This window comes from Salvelinus fontinalis, chromosome 14 (assembly GCF_029448725.1).
Source record: "Salvelinus fontinalis isolate EN_2023a chromosome 14, ASM2944872v1, whole genome shotgun sequence".
Lineage (NCBI taxonomy): Eukaryota > Metazoa > Chordata > Actinopteri > Salmoniformes > Salmonidae > Salvelinus > Salvelinus fontinalis.
Window position 1 is genome coordinate 37,095,603 of NC_074678.1, and position 22,882 is coordinate 37,118,484.

General features: G+C 47.2%; 1 protein-coding gene across 3 annotated transcripts in view; it reads left to right on the forward strand.

Moving 5' to 3' along the window:
• pde4ba (phosphodiesterase 4B, cAMP-specific a) overlaps positions 1-19,525 on the forward strand; it is a 101,039-nt gene extending 81,514 nt beyond the window's left edge. For 2 of the 3 annotated variants that reach the window (XM_055861604.1, XM_055861605.1), the window contains 7 exons: positions 9,311-9,404; positions 12,480-12,766; positions 13,015-13,179; positions 15,162-15,261; positions 15,375-15,652; positions 15,865-16,047; positions 16,148-19,525. In XM_055861604.1, the coding sequence (XP_055717579.1) occupies positions 9,311-9,404; positions 12,480-12,766; positions 13,015-13,179; positions 15,162-15,261; positions 15,375-15,652; positions 15,865-16,047; positions 16,148-16,561 (1,521 nt within the window). In that variant the 3' untranslated portion in view covers positions 16,562-19,525. Of the gene's footprint in view, positions 1-8,020; positions 8,594-9,310; positions 9,405-12,479; positions 12,767-13,014; positions 13,180-15,161; positions 15,262-15,374; positions 15,653-15,864; positions 16,048-16,147 lie in introns of those variants that run through there. The other variant, XM_055861606.1, reaches the window with a different exon arrangement.
• Positions 19,526-22,882: the final 3,357 nt, after the last annotated feature.

The following is a 22,882-nucleotide window of genomic DNA, read 5'->3' on the forward strand; positions in this document are numbered from 1 at the left end:
GATTTCTAGATGGTGCTTAAACATCCTGTTGATGTCTAGATGGTGCTATAACATCCTGTTGATGTCTAGATGGTGCTATAACATCCTGTTGATTTCTAGATGGTGCTTAAACATCCTGTTGATTTCTAGATGGTGCTATAACATCCTGTTGATTTCTAGGTGGTGCTATAACATCCTGTTGATTTCTAGATGGTGCTTAAACATCCTGTTGATTTCTAGATGGTGCTTAAACATCCTGTTGATTTCTAGACGGTGCTATAACATCCTGTTGATTTCTAGATGGTGCTTAAACATCCTGTTGATTTCTAGGTGGTGCTATAACATCCTGTTGATTTCTAGATGGTGCTTAAACATCCTGTTGATTTCTAGGTGGTGCTTAAACATCCTGTTGATTTCTAGATGGTGCTTAAACATCCTGTTGATTTCTAGATGGTGCTTAAACATCCTGTTGATTTCTAGGTGGTGCTATAACATCCTGTTGATTTCTAGGTGGTGCTATAACATCCTGTTGATTTTTAGGTCATGCTTTCAGGTGATTTGTGTGAAAGAGTTGACATCTATGGTGAGGTGGTATTGAGCACCTAAACGCCGACACATGAAGGCAAGGAGGAGAGTGTTAGTGTATCTGACTGATCTCTCTCTCTGGAGGTTTAGATAGAGCTGATCTCTCTGGAGGTTTAGATAGAGCTGATCTCTCTCTGTAGGTTTAGATAGAGCTGATCTCTCTCTGTAGGTTTAGATAGAGCTGATCTCTCTGTAGGTTTACAGAGAGCTGATCTCTCTCTGTATGTTTAGATAGAGCTGATCTCTCTCTGTAGGTTTAGATAGAGCTGATCTCTCTGAAGGTTTAGATAGAGCTGATCTCTCTCTGTAGGTTTAGATAGAGCTGATCTCTCTCTGGAGGTTTAGATAGAGCTGATCTCTCTCTGTGGGTTTAGATAGAGCTGATCTCTCTCTGTAGGTTTAGATAGAACTGATCTCTCTGGAGGTTTAGATAGAGCTGATCTCTCTGAAGGTTTAGATAGAGCTGATCTCTCTCTGTAGGTTTAGATAGAGCTGATCTCTCTGTAGGTTTAGATAGAGCTGATCTCTCTCTGGAGGTTTAGATAGAGCTGATCTCTCTCTGGAGGTTTAGATAGAGCTGATCTCTCTCTGGAGGTTTAGATAGAGCTGATCTCTCTCTGGAGGTTTAGATAGAGCTGATCTCTCTCTGGAGATTTAGATAGAGCTGATCTCTCTCTGGAGGTTTAGATAGAGCTGATCTCTCTCTGGAGGTTTAGATAGAGCTGATCTCTCTGTAGGTTTAGATAGAGCTGATCTCTCTGTAGGTTTAGATAGAGCTGATCTCTCTGAATGTTTAGATAGAGCTGATCTCTCTCTGTAGGTTTAGATAGAGCTGATCTCTCTCTGGAGGTTTAGATAGAGCTGATCTCTCTCTGTAGGTTTAGATACAGCTGATCTCTCTGAATGTTTAGATAGAACTGATCTCTCTCTGTAGGTTTAGATAGAGCTGATCTCTCTCTGGAGGTTTAGATAGAGCTGATCTCTCTCTGTAGGTTTAGATAGAGCTGATCTCTCTCTGGAGGTTTAGATAGAGCTGATCTCTCTCTGTAGGTTTAGATAGAGCTGATCTCTCTGGAGGTTTAGATAGAGCTGATCTCTCTGGAGGTTTAGATAGAGCTGATCTCTCTGTAGGTTTAGATAGAGCTGATTTCTCTCTGTAGGTTTAGATAGAGCTGATCTCTCTGTAGGTTTAGATAGAGCTGATCTCTCTGGAGGTTTAGATAGAGCTGATCTCTCTGGAGGTTTAGATAGAGCTGCTGACCACAACTGAAATCTCTCTGAGGGGAACTGAAACACTTTGTGTCAAAGCGTTGAGTCACTTGCCTTTACTTCTCTTTTCTTTCTTTGTCTCTCTTTTACTCTTTAATCATCTGTTTTCCTCTTTCTCTTTTGTCATGCAGTTTCTCAATTCCTCATACTTTCTTATTTGTGAGCTAACGATGGCACACCTACGTATACACACACAGTGCCATTGGCAGCCAGAGCCGGACTGTAGTGAGTCAGTTAGAGGAAGTGAGAGGTCGTGTGTATCCGGACTCTCTATGGGGTTGGTCTCTATCTGTAAACGCACTGCCCTCATCCCTGAAGAAACATATGTCATGGTCAATCTTACCCCATCATGACCACAGTGTAATCACTGTGTGTCATACGTTTACCAAGGCCGGGGAATCAAGCTCAACTAGATAAGATTACCTAGCACTGAAGTTGTGCGTGCTCAAGTTATATTATTACGGAACATTTGATAAAAAATATGGAATTTTACTTTACAAATTCCCCATGTTGAGCAAGAGTCATATTTTACAGTCTATTCAGCTGCAGCCTGTCTGAGGACATAGTGCCCACTCGTGGCTGGAAGAGGAAATGAAATAACATGTTGAGTTTGGAGGTCCTCAATCAGTGGTGTTATTAACTCAAGTAATTTCAAAAGATGCCACAGTACATGCCTGCTTGTGTGTATGTATGTCTGTCTGTCTGTCTGCCGTTGGTGGGGAGAGAGGATGGGGAGAGAGGGAGGGGGTAGAGAAAAGGTTACAAAGTGATCGAGAGAGTGAAAGAATGGAGGGCGGAGAAGCAGAGAGAGAGAGAGAGCTCCGGTGTCAGAGAGGTGAGCTCCGGTGTCAGAGAGGTGAGCTCCGGTGTCAGAGAGGTGAGCTCCGGTGTCAGAGAGGTGAGCTCCGGTGTCAGAGAGGTGAGCTCCGGTGTCAGAGAGGTGAGCTCCGGTGTCAGAGAGGTGAGCTCCGGTGTCAGAGAGGTGAGCTCCGGTGTCAGAGAGGCGAGCTCCGGTGTCAGAGAGGCGAGCTCCGGTGTCAGAGAGGTGAGCTCCGGTGTCAGAGAGGTGAGCTCCGGTGTCAGAGAGGCGATCTCCGGTGTCAGAGAGGCGAGCTCCGGTGTCAGAGAGGCGATCTCCGGTGTCAGAGAGGCGAGCTCCGGTGTCAGAGAGGCGATCTCCGGTGTCAGAGAGGCGAGCTCCGGTGTCAGAGTTGAGCTCCGGTGTCAGAGAGGCGAGCTCCGGTGTCAGAGTTGAGCTCCGGTGTCAGAGAGGAGAGCTCCGGTGTCAGAGTTGAGCTCCGGTGTCAGAGAGGAGAGCTCCGGTGTCAGAGTTGAGCTCCGGTGTCAGAGAGGCGATCTCCGGTGTCAGAGTTGAGCTCCGGTGTCAGAGAGGTGAGCTCCGGTGTCAGAGAGGCGATCTCCGGTGTCAGAGTTGAGCTCCGGTGTCAGAGAGGCGATCTCCGGTGTCAGAGTTGAGCTCCGGTGTCAGAGAGGTGAGCTCCGGTGTCAGAGAGGCGATCTCCGGTGTCAGAGTTGAGCTCCGGTGTCAGAGAGGCGATCTCCGGTGTCAGAGTTGAGCTCCGGTGTCAGAGAGGCGATCTCCGGTGTCAGAGTTGAGCTCCGGTGTCAGAGAGGCGATCTCCGGTGTCAGAGTTGAGCTCCGGTGTCAGAGAGGCGATCTCCGGTGTCAGAGTTGAGCTCCGGTGTCAGAGAGGCGAGCTCCGGTGTCAGAGTTGAGCTCCGGTGTCAGAGAGGCGAGCTCCGGTGTCAGAAAGGTGAGCTCCGGTGTCAGAGAGGCGATCTCCGGTGTCAGAGTTGAGCTCCGGTGTCAGAGAGGCGAGCTCCGGTGTCAGAAAGGTGAGCTCCGGTGTCAGAGAGGTGAGCTCCGGTGTCAGAGAGGTGAGCTCCGGTGTCAGAGAGGCGAGCTCCGGTGTCAGAGAGGCGAGCTCCGGTGTCAGAGAGGCGAGCTCCGGTGTCAGAGAGGTGAGCTCCACAGCAGGAGGAAAAATACTCTCCCTTCACCTCTGTTTTATCTGAATGAATCATCAACACTCAACTCATCCAATATTAACATTAAATCTCAATCTCATTCACAATCAGCTCATAGAGTTTCATTAAGATCACCACGGGTGGGGCATCCCTACACAGATCAACACTGAAAGAGAGAGGAAGTAGGGAGAGATGCAGTGGGAATGTAACACACACAGAGGGCTGTAGTGTGTGTATGGGATATGGAGTGTGTGGTACAGAGAGGTGACAAATGCTGTGCAGCAGAGCTGAGTTCTGATGAGAGGAGATTGGATTGTTGTTGGTTGTTGTTTAGTTATAGTGTGTGTGTGTGTGTGTGTGTGTGTGTGTGTGTGTGTGTGTGTGTGTGTGTGTGTGTGTGTGTGTGTGTGTGTGTGTGTGTGTGTGTGTGTGTGTGTGTGTGTGTGTGTGTGTGTGTGTGTGTGTGTGTGTGTGTGTGTGTGTGTGTGTGTGTGTGTTAACTCTGCCTGGAGGCTACAGTCTAGCTCCTCCATCACTGAGACATCTCCCGCTGTTATATTTCTCATATTATTTACTATGTAGTTTTATATAAAGAGGGCTTCTTCTCTTTTAATGTTTAACTCCGTTTCTCCACCCTCCTCCCTTTCTTGGTTTGCAGAGGAAGGATAATGTGAAAGCTTTAATCTCTCCCTCATCTTTCCCAACACACGTGTATTCTGCTCGATAGAAGGCTCCTGGTAAAGATTTGTTTACCGTTTCCTACAAACAAGCTCTTATATGAGAATTCTCAGTTTCACAATCATGGATATTCCTCTCCATCCTGGATAAAGGTTTCACAATGAGCATTAAGAAACCTTGCTGAGAGGAAATGATAGCTCATAGCTCTATTAACTGATGGCCTCCAGTCAGTCTCCTACCAGAGCAGGCAGCCCATTGAACATAAGAGAGAGAGAGAGAGAGAGAGAGAGAGAGAGAGAGAGAGAGAGAGAGAGAGAGAGAGAGAGAGAGAGAGAGAGAGGAGAGAGAGAGAGAGAGAGAGAGAGAGAGAGAGAGAGAGAGAGAGAGAGAGAGAGAGAGAGAGAGAGAGAGAGAGAGAGAGAGAGAGAGAGGGAGAGAGAGAGAGAGAGAGAGAGAGAGAGAGAGAGAGAGAGAGAGAGAGAGAGAGAGAGAGAGAGAGAGAGAGATCAACCCAAATTGGTGAAGGATGCAATTATCTACCAATTTTTCTTCCTCTCACTTCGTCTCTTTGGTGTTTTCTCTCTCTCTGTCTGGTGTTTTCTCTCACTTCGTCTCTTTGGTGTTTTCTCTCACTCCGTCTCTTTGGTGTTTTCTCTCACTCCGTCTCTTTGGTGTTTTCTCTCACTCCGTCTCTTTGGTGTTTTCTCTCTCTCTGTCTGGTGTTTTCTCTCTCTCTGTCTGGTGTTTTCTCTCACTCCGTCTCTTTGGTGTTTTCTCTCACTTCGTCTCTTTGGTGTTTTCTCTCACTCCGTCTCTTTGGTGTTTTCTCTCACTCCGTCTCTTTGGTGTTTTCTCTCACTCCGTCTCTTTGGTGTTTTCTCTCTCTCTGTCTGGTGTTTTCTCTCTCTCTGACTGGTGTTTTCTCTCACTCCGTCTCTTTGGTGTTTTCTCTTGCTCCGTCTCTTTGTTGTTTTCTCTCACTCCGTCTCTTTGGTGTTTTCTCTCACTCCGTCTCTTTGGTGTTTTCTCTCACTCCGTCTCTTTGGTGTTTTCTCTCACTCCGTCTCTTTGGTGTTTTCTCTCACTCTGTCTCTTTGGTGTTTTCTCTCACTCCGTCTCTTTGGTGTTTTCTCTCACTCCGTCTCTTTGGTGTTTTCTCTCGCTCCGTCTCTTTGGTGTTTTCTCTCACTCCGTCTCTTTGGTGTTTTCTCTCGCTCCGTCTCTTTGGTGTTTTCTCTCGCTCCGTCTCTTTGGTGTTTTCTCTCACTCCGTCTCTTTGGTGTTTTCTCTCGCTCCGTCTCTTTGGTGTTTTCTCTCACTCCGTCTCTTTGGTGTTTTCTCTCACTCCGTCTCTTTGTTGTTTTCTCTCACTCCGTCTCTTTGGTGTTTTCTCTCGCTCCGTCTCTTTGGTGTTTTCTCTCACTCCGTCTCTTTGGTGTTTTCTCTCACTCCGTCTCTTTGGTGTTTTCTCTCACTCCGTCTCTTTGGTGTTTTCTCTCTGTCTGGTGTTTTCTCTCACTCCGTCTCTTTGGTGTTTTCTCTCACTCCGTCTCTTTGGTGTTTTCTCTCACTCCGTCTCTTTGGTGTTTTCTCTCACTCCGTCTCTTTGGTGTTTTCTCTCACTCCGTCTCTTTGGTGTTTTCTCTCACTCCGTCTCTTTGGTGTTTTCTCTCACTCCGTCTCTTTGGTGTTTTCTCTCACTCCGTCTCTTTGGTGTTTTCTCTCACTCCGTCTCTTTGGTGTTTTCTCTTGCTCCGTCTCTTTGGTGTTTTCTCTCACTCCGTCTCTTTGGTGTTTTCTCTCACCCTGAAAACCTCTAATACTAATATCGGCTGTGGATAATGAACAGCCACTGTGGCTCTGCTGACAAATGTCAGGCAATAGAAAGAGAGGAGGAGCGAGGGAGACAAATAAAGAAAGAGATGTACAGTATAAGACGTGCCGTTCCTTCTCATTTCTCCCATTACTGCTCATTGACGCAGGCTTCTCCCACGATTCTCTCAGTACTCTATTAAAAATGGCTAAATGGCAGCACTAGTCTGTGATCCTCTGGCAGAGAGATCAAAGAGAGAGGCTTTCCTCATCCTTGCCTCCGTCAGGGAGGAGGGAAGTGGGTTATCTGCAGAGGAGAAGAGGGGAAGAGAGGAGGATAGAAAAGAGGGAAGGGGGATCTTGTATCTCTGGTTCCCATTCCCACCCCTCCCCCACTGCCTGGTTGTGCTGCTGGGGGCTCTCCCCTCCACTCTGCTCCACTCTCTGTCAAATCACGTGTGCTATGTACAGTGTGTTGCTGAGGCTGACAGACAACAGGTAGGGGAAAAGAGAGAGAGAAAGGAGATGGTAAACTGAGAGAGAGTATAGAGAGAGACGGAGGGGAGAGAGAGAAAGACAGGAGGAAAAAGAGAGAAAGGGAGAGGAGGAGGAGAGAGAGAGAAAGGGAGAGAGATAGAGCCAAGAGGAAAGGGAGAGAGAGAGAGGCAGGAGGAAAGAGAGAGAAAGGGGGAGAGAGGAAAGAGAGAGACAGGAGGAAAGAGAGAGAAAGGGAGAGAGAGCCAGAGAAAGAGAGGATAGACAGAGACAGGAGGAAAGACAAAGAAAGGGAGAGAGAGAGGATAGAGATACAGGAGGAAAGAGAGAGTGAAAGAGAGAATAGAGACAGGAGGAAAGAGAGAGGATAGAGACAAGAGGAAAGAGAGAGAGAGAGAGGATTGAGAGAGAAACAGGAGGAAAGAGAGAGACAGAGCCAGAGAAATAGAGGATAGACAGAGACAGAACGAAAGAGAGAGAAAGGGAGAGAGAGAGGATAGAGATAGAGGAGAAAAGAGAGAGAAATACATTGAAGGAAGAGAGACTTGGAGAGAGAGACTTACAGAGAAATCCAGGGAGAGAGAGAGCCAGGGAGCAAGAGAGACTTAGTGAGAGAGCCAGGGAGAGAGAGACTTAGTGAGAGAGCAAGGGAGAGAGAGAGACTTAGTGAGAGAGCCAGGGAGAGAGAACCAGGGAGAGAGAGCCAGGGAGTGAAACTTAGAGAGAGAGCCAGGGAGAGAGAGCCAGGGAGAGAAAGAGCCAGGGAGAGAGATAGAGAGAGCCAGGGAGAGAGAGTCAGGGAGAGAGAGAGCCAGGGAGAGAGAGAGCCAGGGAGAGAGAGAGCCAGGGAGAGAGATAGAGAGAGAGAGCCAGGGAGAGAGAGCCAGGGAGAGAGAGAGCCATGGAGAGAGATAGAGAGAGAGCCAGGGAGAGAGAGAGCCAGGGAGAGAGAGAGCCAGGGAGAGAGAGAGCCAGGGAGAGAGATAGAGAGAGAGAGCCAGGGAGAGAGAGCCAGGGAGAGAGAGAGCCAGGGAGAGAGATGGAGAGAGAGCCAGGGAGAGAGATAGAGAGAGAGCCAGGGAGAGAGAGAGAGCCAGGGAGAGAGATAGAGAGAGAGCCAGGGAGAGAGAGAGCCAGGGAGAGAGAGAGCCAGGGAGAGAGATAGAGAAGACAGCTGCAGCAGTTAGAGAGCAGTGGAGTGAGATTAATACAGTGGAGGAACCCCCCTCCAGTCAGATGAGCATCGCAGTGCTTTACCTTTTTTCTCTCCTCCTCCTCTCTCCATCCCAGTATTTCCTCCCTCCTCCCCTTCTTGTCTATTATTCATCAGTGCTCAGAGCCCCCCTCAGCTCCAAATCTAGCTCATAGCTCCAGCTGCAGCCCAGTTCTGTGGATCTCCTAGCCTAGGACGTAACCACTAACCCTGACTACAGCTACAGTCTGCCCCCTTCTCCTCTTTCGTATTGGTATTTGGTATCCTCTTACCTAGACATGGAGAGCCTCACTGAGACTTCTGCTGAGAGAGAGAGCGACCAGCCATCTTTAACTAGCTGTTCTATTATCCGTTGAGCCAGAAAGCCAAGGGAGCAGAGAAGAGGAGAGAAGAGGAGGATTCTTTTTAGCACTAAAGGAATCCCGTTCATCTGCCTCTCTCTATTTTACCACGCTGGATTACAGTAGTTCTGCGGCTGTTGCTGCTGGCTCTCTGTCCTGTAGGGAGGGGAAAACGGGTTCCAAAATGCCTGAAGCTAACTACCTGCTGTCTGTGTCTTGGGGTTACATTAAGGTGTGTATTGTATTGTTAGCTGACGTAGCTCCTCAGGATAACATGCCATGACATTATATTTACCTTCTGGTTTTGGTGTTTGAGCTGTTCTAGTATTGTGGTGATGTTTTGGTGATGTTTTGGAGGGTGTAAACCTAAAGCTGTGTGGTTGTGTTCTATGCAGTGTGGTGGTTGTTTGGTCCTAGGTGGTCTGATGTTATGGAGCTGAGCTGCGGCTCCATCTTGGTTGCATCTTTGCAGAACACAATAGTGCTGTGGATGGGGCTAGGAATCTCTCTCTCTGACACACAGACGGTGCTACTGTTGCTGCAGTGGCGGTGCTTCCCTACAGCTGTGTTGTATGCATGGTTTTCTCATAGGCTGTATAATACACTGCAGATCTGCAGGTTTTCCTCTTGCAATATGAACCAGAAATCATGAATGTGATAATGACCAGATGGAATCTGCACTGCAGAATATTATTCTGGAGGGATTTGATTTGTTGATATGAAAACAATAAAACATTTATTTTCCAAATCCCTTTTGTACTGATTGTGTGTAATGTTTATAGATTTGTTTAGAGATTTTGTTTGTTTGTATAAAGCTCGAATGAGCATACAGTAATCCCCAGTGACTACTTTGCCACAGTATTCTCCTGCACCATAATGTCTTCCAGGTTTTCCAGTAGTTTCCAGGATGCTAACGTTTTCCCCCTCTCCTCTGTATCTTCTTTTCCAGTTCAAGAGAATGTTGAACCGGGAGCTGACACACCTCTCAGAGATGAGTCGCTCCGGTAACCAGGTGTCCGAGTTCATCTCCAACACCTTTATGGGTAAAGACCTGATCTCACACACACACACACACACACACACACACACACACACACACACACACACACACACACACACACACACACACACACACACACACACACACACACACACACACACACACTCTAGGTAAATCCATTGCTTTTGATGTGTGACTGTTCCCACACACTTATTATAGACTGATAAAGATCAATCATGCACACACAATCAATCGAACACACTTTCATACACCCACACTTGTACGCACAAATACTCATATCTTATATCTCACACATGTGTGTATACAGTATACCGCAGTGTGTGTGGGATTCTCCCTCCATTTTGTCTGAGTCTGGATGCTTGTTGCGGGGGTGTACTGTAAAACCCTGCACCATTACCTCTTGTTAGTATTCATCCATCACTCCCAAGGCCCATTAAAACAAAACCAGATAGGAAAAGCTTGAAGCTTTGAGGTGGTTGGCTGGCTACACACTTCTTAGTGAGGTGCCTCTGCTACTGGTTGATTGACAGGTGAGCTTGTTAGGCCACATCAGAGCCAGTGGATAGAGAGAGAGAGGGGGGGGGGGGGGGGGGCTCCAGTCGTGACTCTCTGAGTGCATCCCAAATGGTACCCTATTCACTATATAGTGCACTACTGTTGATCAGAACCCTATGGGCTGGCCCTATGGACCCTGGTAAAAGCAGTGCACTACATAGGGAACAGGGGGCCATTTGGGACATAATATATGTGTGGGAGAGGAGGAAGGACAGAGGCAGGTAGAAGAACAGACAATATGGATGCCCGTGGCCTGCTATCTACCTGCGTATGTACTGTACCATGTGTGATGCACTGCCATCTGAATCTAGTCCCCTCTAGTCTCCCACTGCAGGGTCTGAGCTAGAAGATGGGGGAGAGAGATTGTGATAGGGAGGGGGGAGATGGAGAGAGATGGAGAGACTGGTATTACGCAGTAGAGGTGAGGTGGGGGTACGGTGGAATCCCCTCACAGATAACTGAGCCTCCCATTCGGTGACTCATATCCCTTTTAATGCATCTCTGTCTTTCTTCACCCCATCCCCCCTTCCTCTCTCCATCGCTCCATGCCTGAGGAAGTTAGTGCGTAGGTCAGACACAGATGGGAGATGGGACTTTCTATCACTCTACCGCTCTATAGTTCCCTGTGGGACCGAGCAGTAGGAGTGGTTTGCTGCAGCTGTTTGGCTACACATTAATATGGGAAAGAGATGCAGAGAAAGCATTAGGAAACAGACAGCTGATAGTTTGTCCTGAGCTGACCACTGACCATTGATTGGGATTATATTTCTAATTATGTTACAGCAATATCGAGCTCATTGTTTCTTTAGAAAAACAAGGCAAGGGGATAACATTGTTGACATTTATGGCTGCCATTTTCAAGTTTCCCTCTCTCCATTTTCCACCCACATAGTTTTTGTATTGTAAGGTCATCCTAGGATGCCTTGTTGGAGAGAGATTTGAACCCTTTATATGTGCGTGCATTCTATTGGGCATTTCATCCCTATGGGACTGTGGGTTGGGGATGATGGTGTGTGTGTGAGGCCCATTCACGTGCAAGGGCTCCTCTCCTCCACAGCTGTTCATTCCACTCATCCCATAACACCCTGTCTGAACTGGCTCTTTCCGACTTGCTACCACGGTAACAGCCAGGCATAACTCATTAAGGGAATTTTAAAAGCCCAAATCCACCCACACGCTCTCTCTCCATCTCTCTCTCTCCATCTCTCTTTCTCTCTCTGGCATTTGGGTTTCACTGAGAGCATATAGAGCAGGCTGGAGGTAATTCAGAATTTCAGCAGAATAAATGTGAGAGAAATGGAGAGAGAGAGAGATAGAGGAGAGAGAAAGAGAGAGAGAGGGAAGGGAAAGAGAGGATACCTAGTCAGTTGTACAACTGAACGCATTCAACTGAAATGCATCTTCTACATTTAACCCAACTCATGGAGAGGAGAGAGACATGACAGTCTCGTCTGGGCCTCAGGGACTCAAGGTCACATTAACACTCCACCTGCATAGAACATTTTGAATTGGCAAAACCACTTCCTGACAGACAGACAGACAGACAGACAGACAGACAGACAGACAGACAGACAGACAGACAGACAGACGGCCACATGTCAAACAATACAGCTTCATCAGCAACACACTCTAATAAACACACACTCTAATAAACACACACTCTAATAAACACACACTCTAATAAACACACACTCTAATAAACACACACTCTAACCTTTATGGAGGAAGTGTCTGCTGTGTGCTTATAAAACCAGGTTACCTTTTTTATGTGAGGGTCCTTATAAAACCCATAAAAAATGCATTCTATTTCAATGGCCAAACCAACTGTCCCTTCCATTCATAGAGTTCTGGTCCATTGTGTGTGTAAGGGAATGGGAGAGTGGCTTCAGTGGCATGTCTGAGAAGCTAGTAGACATTGTCTCAGTGGTGATAATGATGGTGATAATGAATTACTGTGCCAGTTTATTGCTCTTCCCCTGTTTCCCATGCATCACATGTTACAGCATGCTTAATCACCCATTTTCTATTATGACTGAAGGAGGAGAGAGGGAGTGAGAGGGACAGAGGGAGAGAGAGAGAGAGAGAGAGAGAGAGAGGGACAGAGGGGGAGAGAGAGGGAGTGAGAGTGAGAGAGAGAGGGAGAGAGGGAGAAAGAGGGACAGAGGGAGAGGGAGAGGGAGAGAGAGAGTGATAGAGGGAGAGAGAGGGAGTGATAGAGGGAGAGAGAGAGGGATAGAGAGAGAGAGGGAGAGGGAGAGAGAGAGGGAGAGAGAGGGAGTGAGAGAGAGAGGGAGAGAGAGAGAGGGAGAGGGAGCGAGAGCAGTGACAGTGGATCACACTGAATTACCCTCAGCGGAGAGAGACAGGTTAGTTCAGCTATGAGAGGCTTCACTGTCTACACAGCAGCACAGTTAGAGTTCATTGTAATGACATTACTAAACTGAATGGGCCATCAAACCTTCATCCTCTCTTCTCTCTGTGGTCTGTCAAACACAATGGCATGGAGTGTCCTAACCCAAAGAGATGTCCTCTCCCCCCTCAGACAAACAGAACGACATGGACATGCCATCTGTGACGCCCAAGGAGAAGGCTGGTCGGGAGAGGAAGAAGCAGCAACAGCTGATGACTCAGATCACTGGAGTGAAGAAGGTCTCTTATGGACCCTCCCTCTCCAACTCCTCCATCTCACGTTTCGGGGTCAAGACGGACAAGGAGGACATGCTCTCCAAGGAACTGGAGGATCTGAATAAGTGGGGTCTGAACATCTTTACCGTGGCAGAGTACTCCGAACATAGACCTCTCACCTGTATCATGTACGCCATCTTCCAGGTAGGTTATAACTGGCTATACACTCCTACACACACACACACACACACACACACACACACACACACACACACACACACACACACACACACACACACACACACACACACACACACACACACACACACACACACACACACACATGCACGGCTGCACCCACATACGCTATATGCATGCAATGCAGACACACACACACACAATATGGTACAGCTGTACATAGGTACTAAGTCATATCCTTGTGTCCCCTGCAGGAGAGAGACCTGCTGAAGACCTTTAAGATCCCGACAGAGACGTTTGTTGCCTACATGATGACCCTGGAGGACCACTACCATGGAGACGTGGCCTACCACAACAGCCTCCACGCGGCAGACGTGGCCCAGTCCACACACATCCTGCTCTCTACACCAGCCCTCGATGTAAGTTACCTAACCCCTAACCCCCACACCAGCCCTCGACCTAAGTTACCAAACCCCTAACCCCAGTCCACACACATCCTGCTCTCTACACCAGCCCTCAACGTAAGTGGCTGACACTAGACTTTTCTTTTCTTCACACATCCCCCACACCCAACCATTACCTCACCCTTTTACCACACCCTAACATTACCTTACCCGTATACCACACCCTAACATTACCTCACCCGTATACCACACCCTACCATTACCTCACCCATATACCACATCCTACCATTACCTCACCCTTTTACCACACCCTACCATTACCTCACCCTTATACCACACCCTACCATTACCTCACCCTTATACCACACCCTACCATTACCTCACCCTTATACCACACCCTACCAATACCTCACCCTTATACCACATCCTACCATTACCTCACCCTTTTACCACACCCCACCATTACCTCACCATTATACCACACCCAACCATTACCTCACCCTTATCCCACACCCAACCATTACCTCACCCTTATCCCACACCCTACCATTACCTCACCCTTATCCCACACCCAACCATTACCTCACCCTTATCCCACACCCAACCATTACCTCACCCTTATCCCACACCCAACCATTACCTCACCCTTATCCCACACCCAACCATTACCTCACCCTTATCCCACACCCTACCATTACCTCACCCTTATCCCACACCCAACCATTACCTCACCCTTATCCCACACCATACCATTACCTCACCCTTATCCCACACCCAACCATTACCTCACCCTTATCCCACACCCTACCATTACCTCACCCTTATCCCACACCCTACCATTACCTCACCCTTATCCCACACCCAACCATTACCTCACCCTTATCCCACACCATACCATTACCTCACCCTTATCCCACACCATACCATTACCTCACCCTTATCCCACACCCAACCATTACCTCACCCTTATCCCACACCCTACCATTACCTCACCCGTATCCCACACCATACCATTACCTCACCCTTATCCCACACCCAACCATTACCTCACCCTTATCCCACACCCTACCATTACCTCACCCTTATCCCACACCCAACCATTACCTCACCCTTATCCCACACCCAACCATTACCTCACCCTTATCCCACACCCTACCATTACCTCACCCGTATCCCACACCATACCATTACCTCACCCTTATCCCACACCCAACCATTACCTCACCCTTATCCCACACCCAACCATTACCTCACCCTTATCCCACACCCAACCATTACCTCACCCTTATCCCACACCATACCATTACCTCACCCTTATCCCACACCCAACCATTACCTCACCCTTATCCCACACCCATCTGAGCTAATAGAACTCCACCTTAGTGCACTGTCCTTACTCTCACCCCAACCCTTGAATCTTATGGTACTGTAAGTCTTCCCCAGGGTTTTCAATCACATTCTCCCTAAGTCATCTTCCCTCAGTCTTTAGACGGAAACCAAAAGTTATCCCCTATTCCTCCCTCTCTCCTTGCCCTCCTCCCTCCCTCACCCCATTTTGTTTGTTCTCACAGCTCCATTCTCTGTGGTTCTATATATATACAGTCGAACCTCATCAATGACGTAGTCTAACAGCGTGACCTAGCTCTCAGCATGTCACCAGCCGCTCTCCTCCGTTTTTACAGTCCCCCCATCCGTCCCTCCATCCTTCCATCATGTTTATAGCCCTGCTCTTACAGCCAGTGTCAAACCGCTATGTATGGGTGCCTATAGAGAGACAGAGACATGGTTAGCATAAGATAGTCATTTCGCTAATGTAGGCCAGCACTCATCTAGCTCTGACTAGTGTTTACACTATGTTGGCTGTTAGCGATAGCAACCCTAGCCATTGGAATCAATGGGAGTGGGCTGCACTGGGATTAGCTGTTCCCTGTAGCTGTTCTGTTCTTTGACTGTTTCTCTTGAGAAATTCTTAACCCTGGACCCTCTCTCTCACATAGGCGGTCTTCAGCGATCTAGAGATCTTGGCGGCCATCTTTGCTGCAGCAATCCATGATGTGGACCACCCGGGGGTGTCCAACCAGTTCCTCATCAATACCAGTGAGTCTTTCTCTTACACCTGTTACTGTTATGTGAATAATGTATAGAATAAATATATGAGAATTATCTATAGATACTGTTGTCTGTTGTTCATTGTCTGTTGTCTCCCTCAGACTCTGAGCTAGCCCTGATGTACAACGATGAGTCCGTGTTAGAGAACCACCATCTAGCTGTGGGCTTCAAGCTGCTGCAGGAGGACAACTGTGACATCTTCCAGAGCCTGACCAAGAAGCAGAGGCAGAGTCTGAGGAAGATGGTCATCGAAATGGTTCTGGCCACTGACATGTCCAAGCACATGAGTCTGTTAGCTGACCTGAAGACCATGGTGGAGACCAAGAAGGTGACCAGCTCTGGGGTCCTGCTGCTGGACAACTACACCGACAGAATACAGGTGGGTTTATCTTCATCATCATCATCTAGACTTAGTAACATGGTTTGGATTGTGGTATGACCTCTGCTCCTTCACTCCATTTTCACCTGTCTCCTCCTTCTCTCTTCTTCAACCCTGTTCATTCATTCTCTAGCCGTCTTTCTTCATCTCTCTTTCTCTCCTACCACTCCATATCACTCTCACCTTCTTCTCTCCCTCCCTCTCTCCATCAGGTGCTGAGGAACATGGTTCACTGTGCTGACCTGAGTAACCCTACCAAGTCTCTGGAGCTGTACCGTCAGTGGACCGACCGCATCATGGAGGAGTTCTTCCACCAGGGAGACAGGGAGAGGGAGAGAGGCATGGAGATCAGCCCCATGTGTGACAAACACACTGCCTCAGTAGAGAAAAGCCAGGTATGATACTGGACATACAGAGACACACATATATACACACACACACATATACACTCTGACTCCTGACTCACCACTGTTCCCTTTCCCTCCCTCTCTCCAGGTGGGTTTCATAGACTACATCGTCCACCCTCTGTGGGAGACGTGGGCTGACCTGGTGCACCCTGACGCTCAGGACATCCTGGACACTCTGGAGGACAACAGGAACTGGTATCAGAGCATGATTCCCCAGAGCCCCTCTCCTCCCTGGACCACGGAGCAGCAGGAGCAGGGTGGAGGTGAAGGGGGCCAGGCGGGAGACAAGTTCCAGTTTGAACTCACCCTGGAGGAGGAGGACTCTGAGGGTACAGAGAAAGATGAACAGAGCCAGGGGGATGAGGAGGAGGAAGAGGATGTTTTGGGGGAGTCGTCTCGGTCTCCGGTTGACTACTTTGACTGTCAGGACCCCGAGGAATCCATGGAGCCCACGTCATCCATAGCGATAATTACCCACGATGCATCACCCACAGACACTTAATGGGCTCTGCTGCACTGCAATGGTGGTTGGTTTAATGTTTTAAACAGGAGAAATCCTGCAGCTGTGCTTTTTAACAAGCCCACGGGGGTCTTAGTTTGAGCTCGCATGGGGCGTCAGTTTCAACCCCCCCATCCTTGCACTTGCGTTAGGAGCCGGCAACAGAGGGACAGTTTCAGTGGGGCGGCTACGGAGTTCTCAGGAAAAATGCTGCGAACATTTTGGGCCTGAAGGACGGAAAGTCCTCTGAGGAAATGAAATGAAGGACTTGGGCCAATCTGGGAAACGGTTGTTTTTCCATCCCGACTGGCATCTGAAATGTCCACACTACTACTGAGAGAAGTTTTGTACCTTGTGACTTTTTTACTGAAATGGGATGTCATGAGGTAGCTTATGATCTACTGATTGATGGACATGAGTTTATATAGAGAGAAAAAAATATGGTCACTTTTTTCTTGTATCATTTGTCAGAGGACTTTTGTGTGCCTTTTTACTATTATCTTTTGAATTGTTTTTTTAATTTATTGAACACACTTTAGTATGAATGTTTTTTTTTGTTTCGTTTTTTCGAAAGCTCAAGAGCAAAATCCTTTTATATCTCAGACAAAGAGAACGGTCTTCCTACTAGTATTGGGTAATAGAAGAAATCCTAACTAACTTAGACAAACAATTCCTGGACATACTCATCAAATGCTAAAAACATGTTTTCCCAGAATAAGAAATACACATTCTGTCATCTTAATCCATGTACAAAATCTATGTTTCTATATGAAAATGAAATGTACACAATGTACACATTCGTGTTACATGTCTAGATTGTCAGACCTCACTGTAGACAAATGGTAGGCAGATAGATGTTCACTCTAACTCCAGAAAACAGTTTCACAACATTCTGACATCTAACCTGCTTCCCCACATTCTCCCTCATGGATCAAATCCTGATATCGTTCAGACTCCAAACAAATGTCAACATCATAGACAGAAATAGCACTTGGCAGCCAAAGCAAAGTTTCTTATCACATGCAGTTGGAAGGCTATTTCCAGCTTCCTCTCGAGGTATCCTGCTGTCGTCTATTACTCCTACTAGACCAAAGATTCCAGAACCTAACTGGTTCTGATAATGTAACAATATAACTAAGGGAGGACCCCCTGTCCCTGTAGAATCAGGACCGGTCCAGATGATGAAAGGTGGCCGGGCGGCTGCATGTCTAGAAGTCAGCTGCACTATAATTATTCACATGGTTTATACAGTTCAGCTATTTATTCATCCACCTAATAAAAGGGAATGAAGTTCTGCTACTACCCATTGACCTTAATCTTCCCTTCCCACTAACTGTATCACATTTCCTGGCCGGACGGGAAGTTTATCAGGATTTGGTCCGTTAGATTTAATCCTCAGATTAGATTCGGCACGTAGAAACTGTCGAATGTCTGCTGCAAACCCCAAACCCGAGGTGAAAAATACTTATTGTTGAGAACAAGAGGATGATGATCCACAGTAGTAGGTTATCTAGAGATGATGTGACAGAGACACCAAACCAAAGGGCCCGGACAGTGTAGTTCACTGTCACTGTGGGTCAGCATTAAGACCGTCAACCCCAGGCAGTCTGCAAGGCAGATTGTCCCTTACAGGCCTCCATGGCTGGTTTTCATGACGGCCTATTCAGCATCTATGACCTATTCTCCATTATTTACTTCGGTTTACTGACATACTCAAAGGTACTTCAACTACCTTATTGTCTATAACCTCACTCACTCCAGCAGGCTTACATGGTAATCGTGTGTGGTGTGTGTGGTGTGTGTGTGTGTGTGTGTGTGTGTGTGTGTGTGTGTGTGTGTGTGTGTGTGTGTGTGTGTGTGTGTGTGTGTGTGTGTGTGTGTGTGTGTGTGTGTGTGTGTGTGTGTGTGTGTCATAAAATATGAGTGTGAGAGTACGTGTGTGTATGCATGTTAGTCTTTGTCACCTAGGCTCAACATGACTCCTCTTATTGTCTGTCACTAGAGCTCAAGCTGGTCCTTTGCTGTTTATAACAGTGTATTCATTACATTCAGTTGTACTGTACATAAGAATACTGTTTCAGTCAGTGTAAATCTATTTTAATTTATATGCACTTGCATTACCTGGAAGGGGTGGTGTCTAACATGTACAGGGCTCTGCGTCGGAGTCTTTTTATATCCTCTATTTGTTTTTTTTATTATATAATAAGTCAATATATATTCGCACAAATGTTTGAGTGCCCTGAGCAGCAGCTAAAGAGACATATTCACAACCTGTAGGTTTACAACGCATAGAAGACATGTTAAACAACAGAGGCCTGGGTATAGCTATGATAAGCTGTGGAGAAGCTTTGATACTGTAGTCTGTCACTAGTCCACACCGAGACGTTCTCCTCTCAGCAGCTTCTAGTAGTGACTAATCCATGCTCCTCTGTGCAACAGTTTCAATGCAGATTGCTGATTTGGGGTTCAGATCCACTGGTTCGACAGAATTAAGGAATAACAACAGACAGACAGAGTGTCTGCTCCTTTACACGTCCTTCCATGTAAAGTAGTTCAAGGGGATTATTGGTGGCATGCTACAATATCTCTGAGCTGAACGTGATGAATCGTTACAAAAATGTGATCTTCTTGTAATTGATTGTGCTATTGTGAACTATTTTGATTTGACCCAAACGTGTTAGCAGTTTTGAAATTCAAATTTGTCACCAGTATAACATTGTTAATCTATGTTAAACATTTTGGTCCGAGTTGTGTCCAAATGGTTAGCCACGCTTGGCACTATCTGCATGAGAGATTTTTTTTTATTTTTTTTATTTTTTTTTTATGTCTTTTGAATACCTACCTAACGCGTTACAGTCGCAGCGGACATATTAAATGTTTCACACAATGTATGGTATAATATTGTATATTGTGTTAAAATATCAGAAAATACTTTTTCTATGAAGTGATTAAAAAACAAAGCATGAATATCTCTGTCTCTGTGTCCTTATTTCACAGTGCTAGCAGCAGCTCAACCATCACACTGGATATGTTTTAATGTGGCGAGACAAGCACTCACTGTGACATCCCCCCTAACAGACAGTCTGGTGCTAACATGACATAAGGCCCACAGTGACACACTAGCTGTAGGAAACCAGGCACTTCTCTTCATTTGCCATGGTCCAAAGTAGAGGTCGACCGATTAATCGGAATGGCCGATTAATTAGGGCCGATTTCAAGTTTTCATAACAATCGGAAATCGGTATTTTTGAACACCGATTTGGCCGGTTTTTGTTGTTGTTTTTTTTTACACCTTTATTTAATCTTTATTTAACTAGGCAAGTCAGTTAAGAACACATTCTTATTTTCAATGACGGCCTAGGAACGGTGGGTTAACTGCCTCGTTCAGGGGCAGAACGACAGATTTTTACCTTGTCAGCTCGGGGGGTTCAATCTTGCAACCTTACAGTTAACTAGTCCAACGCTCTAACCACCTGATTACATTGCACTCCACGAGGAGCCTGCCTGTTACGTGAATGCAGTAGAAGCCAAGGTAAGTTGCTAGCTAGCATTAAACTTATCTTATAAAATAAATCAATCATAATCACTAGTTAACTACACATGGTTGATAATATTACTAGTTTGTCTAGCGTGTCCTGCGTTGCATATAATCGATGCGTATCGTTGCTCCAATGTGTACCTAACTATAAACATCAATACCTTTCTTAAAATTAAACCTGCATATTTAGCTTAAAGAAATCCAGGTTAGCAGGCAATATTAACCAGGTGAAATTGTGTCACTTCTCTTGCGTTCATTGCACGCAGAGTCAGTGTATATGCAACAGTTTGGGCCGCCTAATTTGCCAGAATTTTATGTAATTATGACATAACATTGAAGGTTGTGCAATGTAACAGGAATATTTATGGATGCCACCCGTTAGATAAAATACGGAACAGTCCGTATTTCACTGAAAGAATAAACGTCTTGTTTTCGAAATGATAGTTTCCGGATTCGACCATATTAATAATGACTTAAGGCTCGTATTTCTGTGTGTTATTATGTTATAATTAAGTCTATGATTTGATAGAGCAGTCTGACTGAGCGACGGTAGGCACCAGCAGGCTTGTAAGCATTCATTCAAACAGCACTTTCGTGCGTTTTGCCAGCAGCTCTTCGCTGTGCTTCAAGCATTGCGCTGTTTATGACTTCAAACCTATCAACTCCCGAGATTAGGCTGGTGTAACCGATGTGAAATGGCTAGCTAGTTAGCGGGGTGCGCGCTAATAGCGTTTCAAACATCACTCGCTCTGAGACTTGGAGTAGTTGTTCCCCTTGCTCTGCATGGGTAACGCTGCTTCGGGGGTGGCTGTTGTCGATGTGTTCCTGGTTCAAGCCCAGGTAGCGGCGAGGAGAGGGATAGAAGCTATACTGTTACACTGGCAATACTAAAGTGCCTATAAGAACATCCAATAGTCAAAGGTATATTAAATACAAATCATATAGAGAGAAATATTCCTATAATTCCCATAATAACTACAACCTAAAACTTCTTACCTGGGAATGTTGAAGACTCATGTTAAAAGGAACCACCAGCTTTCATATGTTCTCATGTTCTGAGCAAGGAACTTAAATGTTAGCTTTCTTACATGGCACATATTGCACTTTTACTTTCTTTTCCAACACTTTGTTTTTGCATTATTTAAACCAAATTGAACATGTTTCATTATTTATTTGAGGCGACATTTAGTTTATTGATGTATTATATTAAGTTAAAATAAGTGTTCATTCAGTATTATTTTAATTATCATTATTACACATACATTTTAAAAACCGTCCGATTAATCGGTATCGGGGTTTTTTGGTCCTCCAATAATCGGTATCGGCATCGGCGTTGAAAAATCATAATTGGTCGACCTCTAGTCCAAAGATGTGTAGACTTTTATTGGTAGAGGCTGTCTCAGTTCTTGAAAGCCTTTCCTCAAGCACTTCAGTTTACACAAACACACACACACACACACACACACACACACACACACACACACACACACACACACACACACACACACACACACACACACACACACACACACACACACACACACACACACACACACACACACTGCCCTGACCTCGCTCTTTGGATGAATCTTCAAAGAGGATAATCATATCAATGGCCTGTGTTGACAACACTTTCCCATGACCTTGCCTGCCCCATGACCTTTCCTGCCCCCTACCATGCCTCATGGCCTTGCCTGCTCCCTACCATGCCCCATGGCCTTGTCTGCCCCCTACCATGCCCCATGGCCTTGTCTGCCCCCTACCATGCCCCATGGCCTTGTCTGCCCCCTACCATGCCCCATGGCCTTGTCTGCCCCCTACCCGGCCCCATGACCTTGTCTGCCCCCCTACACTACCCCATGGCCTTGTCTGCCCCCTACCCGGCCCCATGACCTTGTCTGCCCCCCTACCCTACTCTACCCCATGGCCTTGTCTGCCCCCTACCCGGCCCCATGACCTTGTCTGCCCCCCTACCCTACTCTACCCCATGGCCTTGTCTGCCCCACTACCCTACCCCATGGCCTTGTCTGCCCCCATACCCTACCCTACCCTACCTCATGGCCTTGTCTGCCCCCCTACCCTAGCCTACCCCATGGCCTTGTCTGCTCCCTACCCTACCTCATGGCCTTGTCTGCCCCCTACCCTAGCCTACCCCATGGCCTTATCTGCTCCCTACCCTACCCCATGGCCTTGTCTGCTCCCTACCCTACCCCATGACCTTGCCTGCCCCATGACCTTTCCTGCCCCCTACCATGCCCCATGGCCTTGTCTGCCCCCTACCATGCCCCATGGCCTTGTCTGCCCCCTACACTACCCCATGGCCTGGTCTGCCCCCTACCAGGCCCCATGACCTTGTCTGCCCCCCTACTCTACCCCATGGCCTTGTCTGCCCCACTACCCTACCCCATGGCCTTGTCTGCCCCCATACCCTACCCTACCCTACCTCATGACCTTGTCTGCCCCCCTACTCTACCCCATGGCCTTGTCTGCCCCCATACCCTACCCTAGCCTACCCCATGGCCTTGTCTGCTCCCTACCCTACCCCATGGCCTTGTCTGCCCCCCTACCCTAACTCATGGCCTTATCTGCTCCCTACCCTACCCCATGGCCTTGTCTGCTCCCTACCCTAGCCTACCCCATGGCCTTGTCTGCCCCCATACCCTACCCTACCCTACCTCATGGCCTTGTCTGCCCCCCTACCCTAGCCTACCCCATGGCCTTGTCTGCTCCCTACCCTACCCCATGGCCTTGTCTGCCCCCCTACCCTAACTCATGGCCTTATCTGC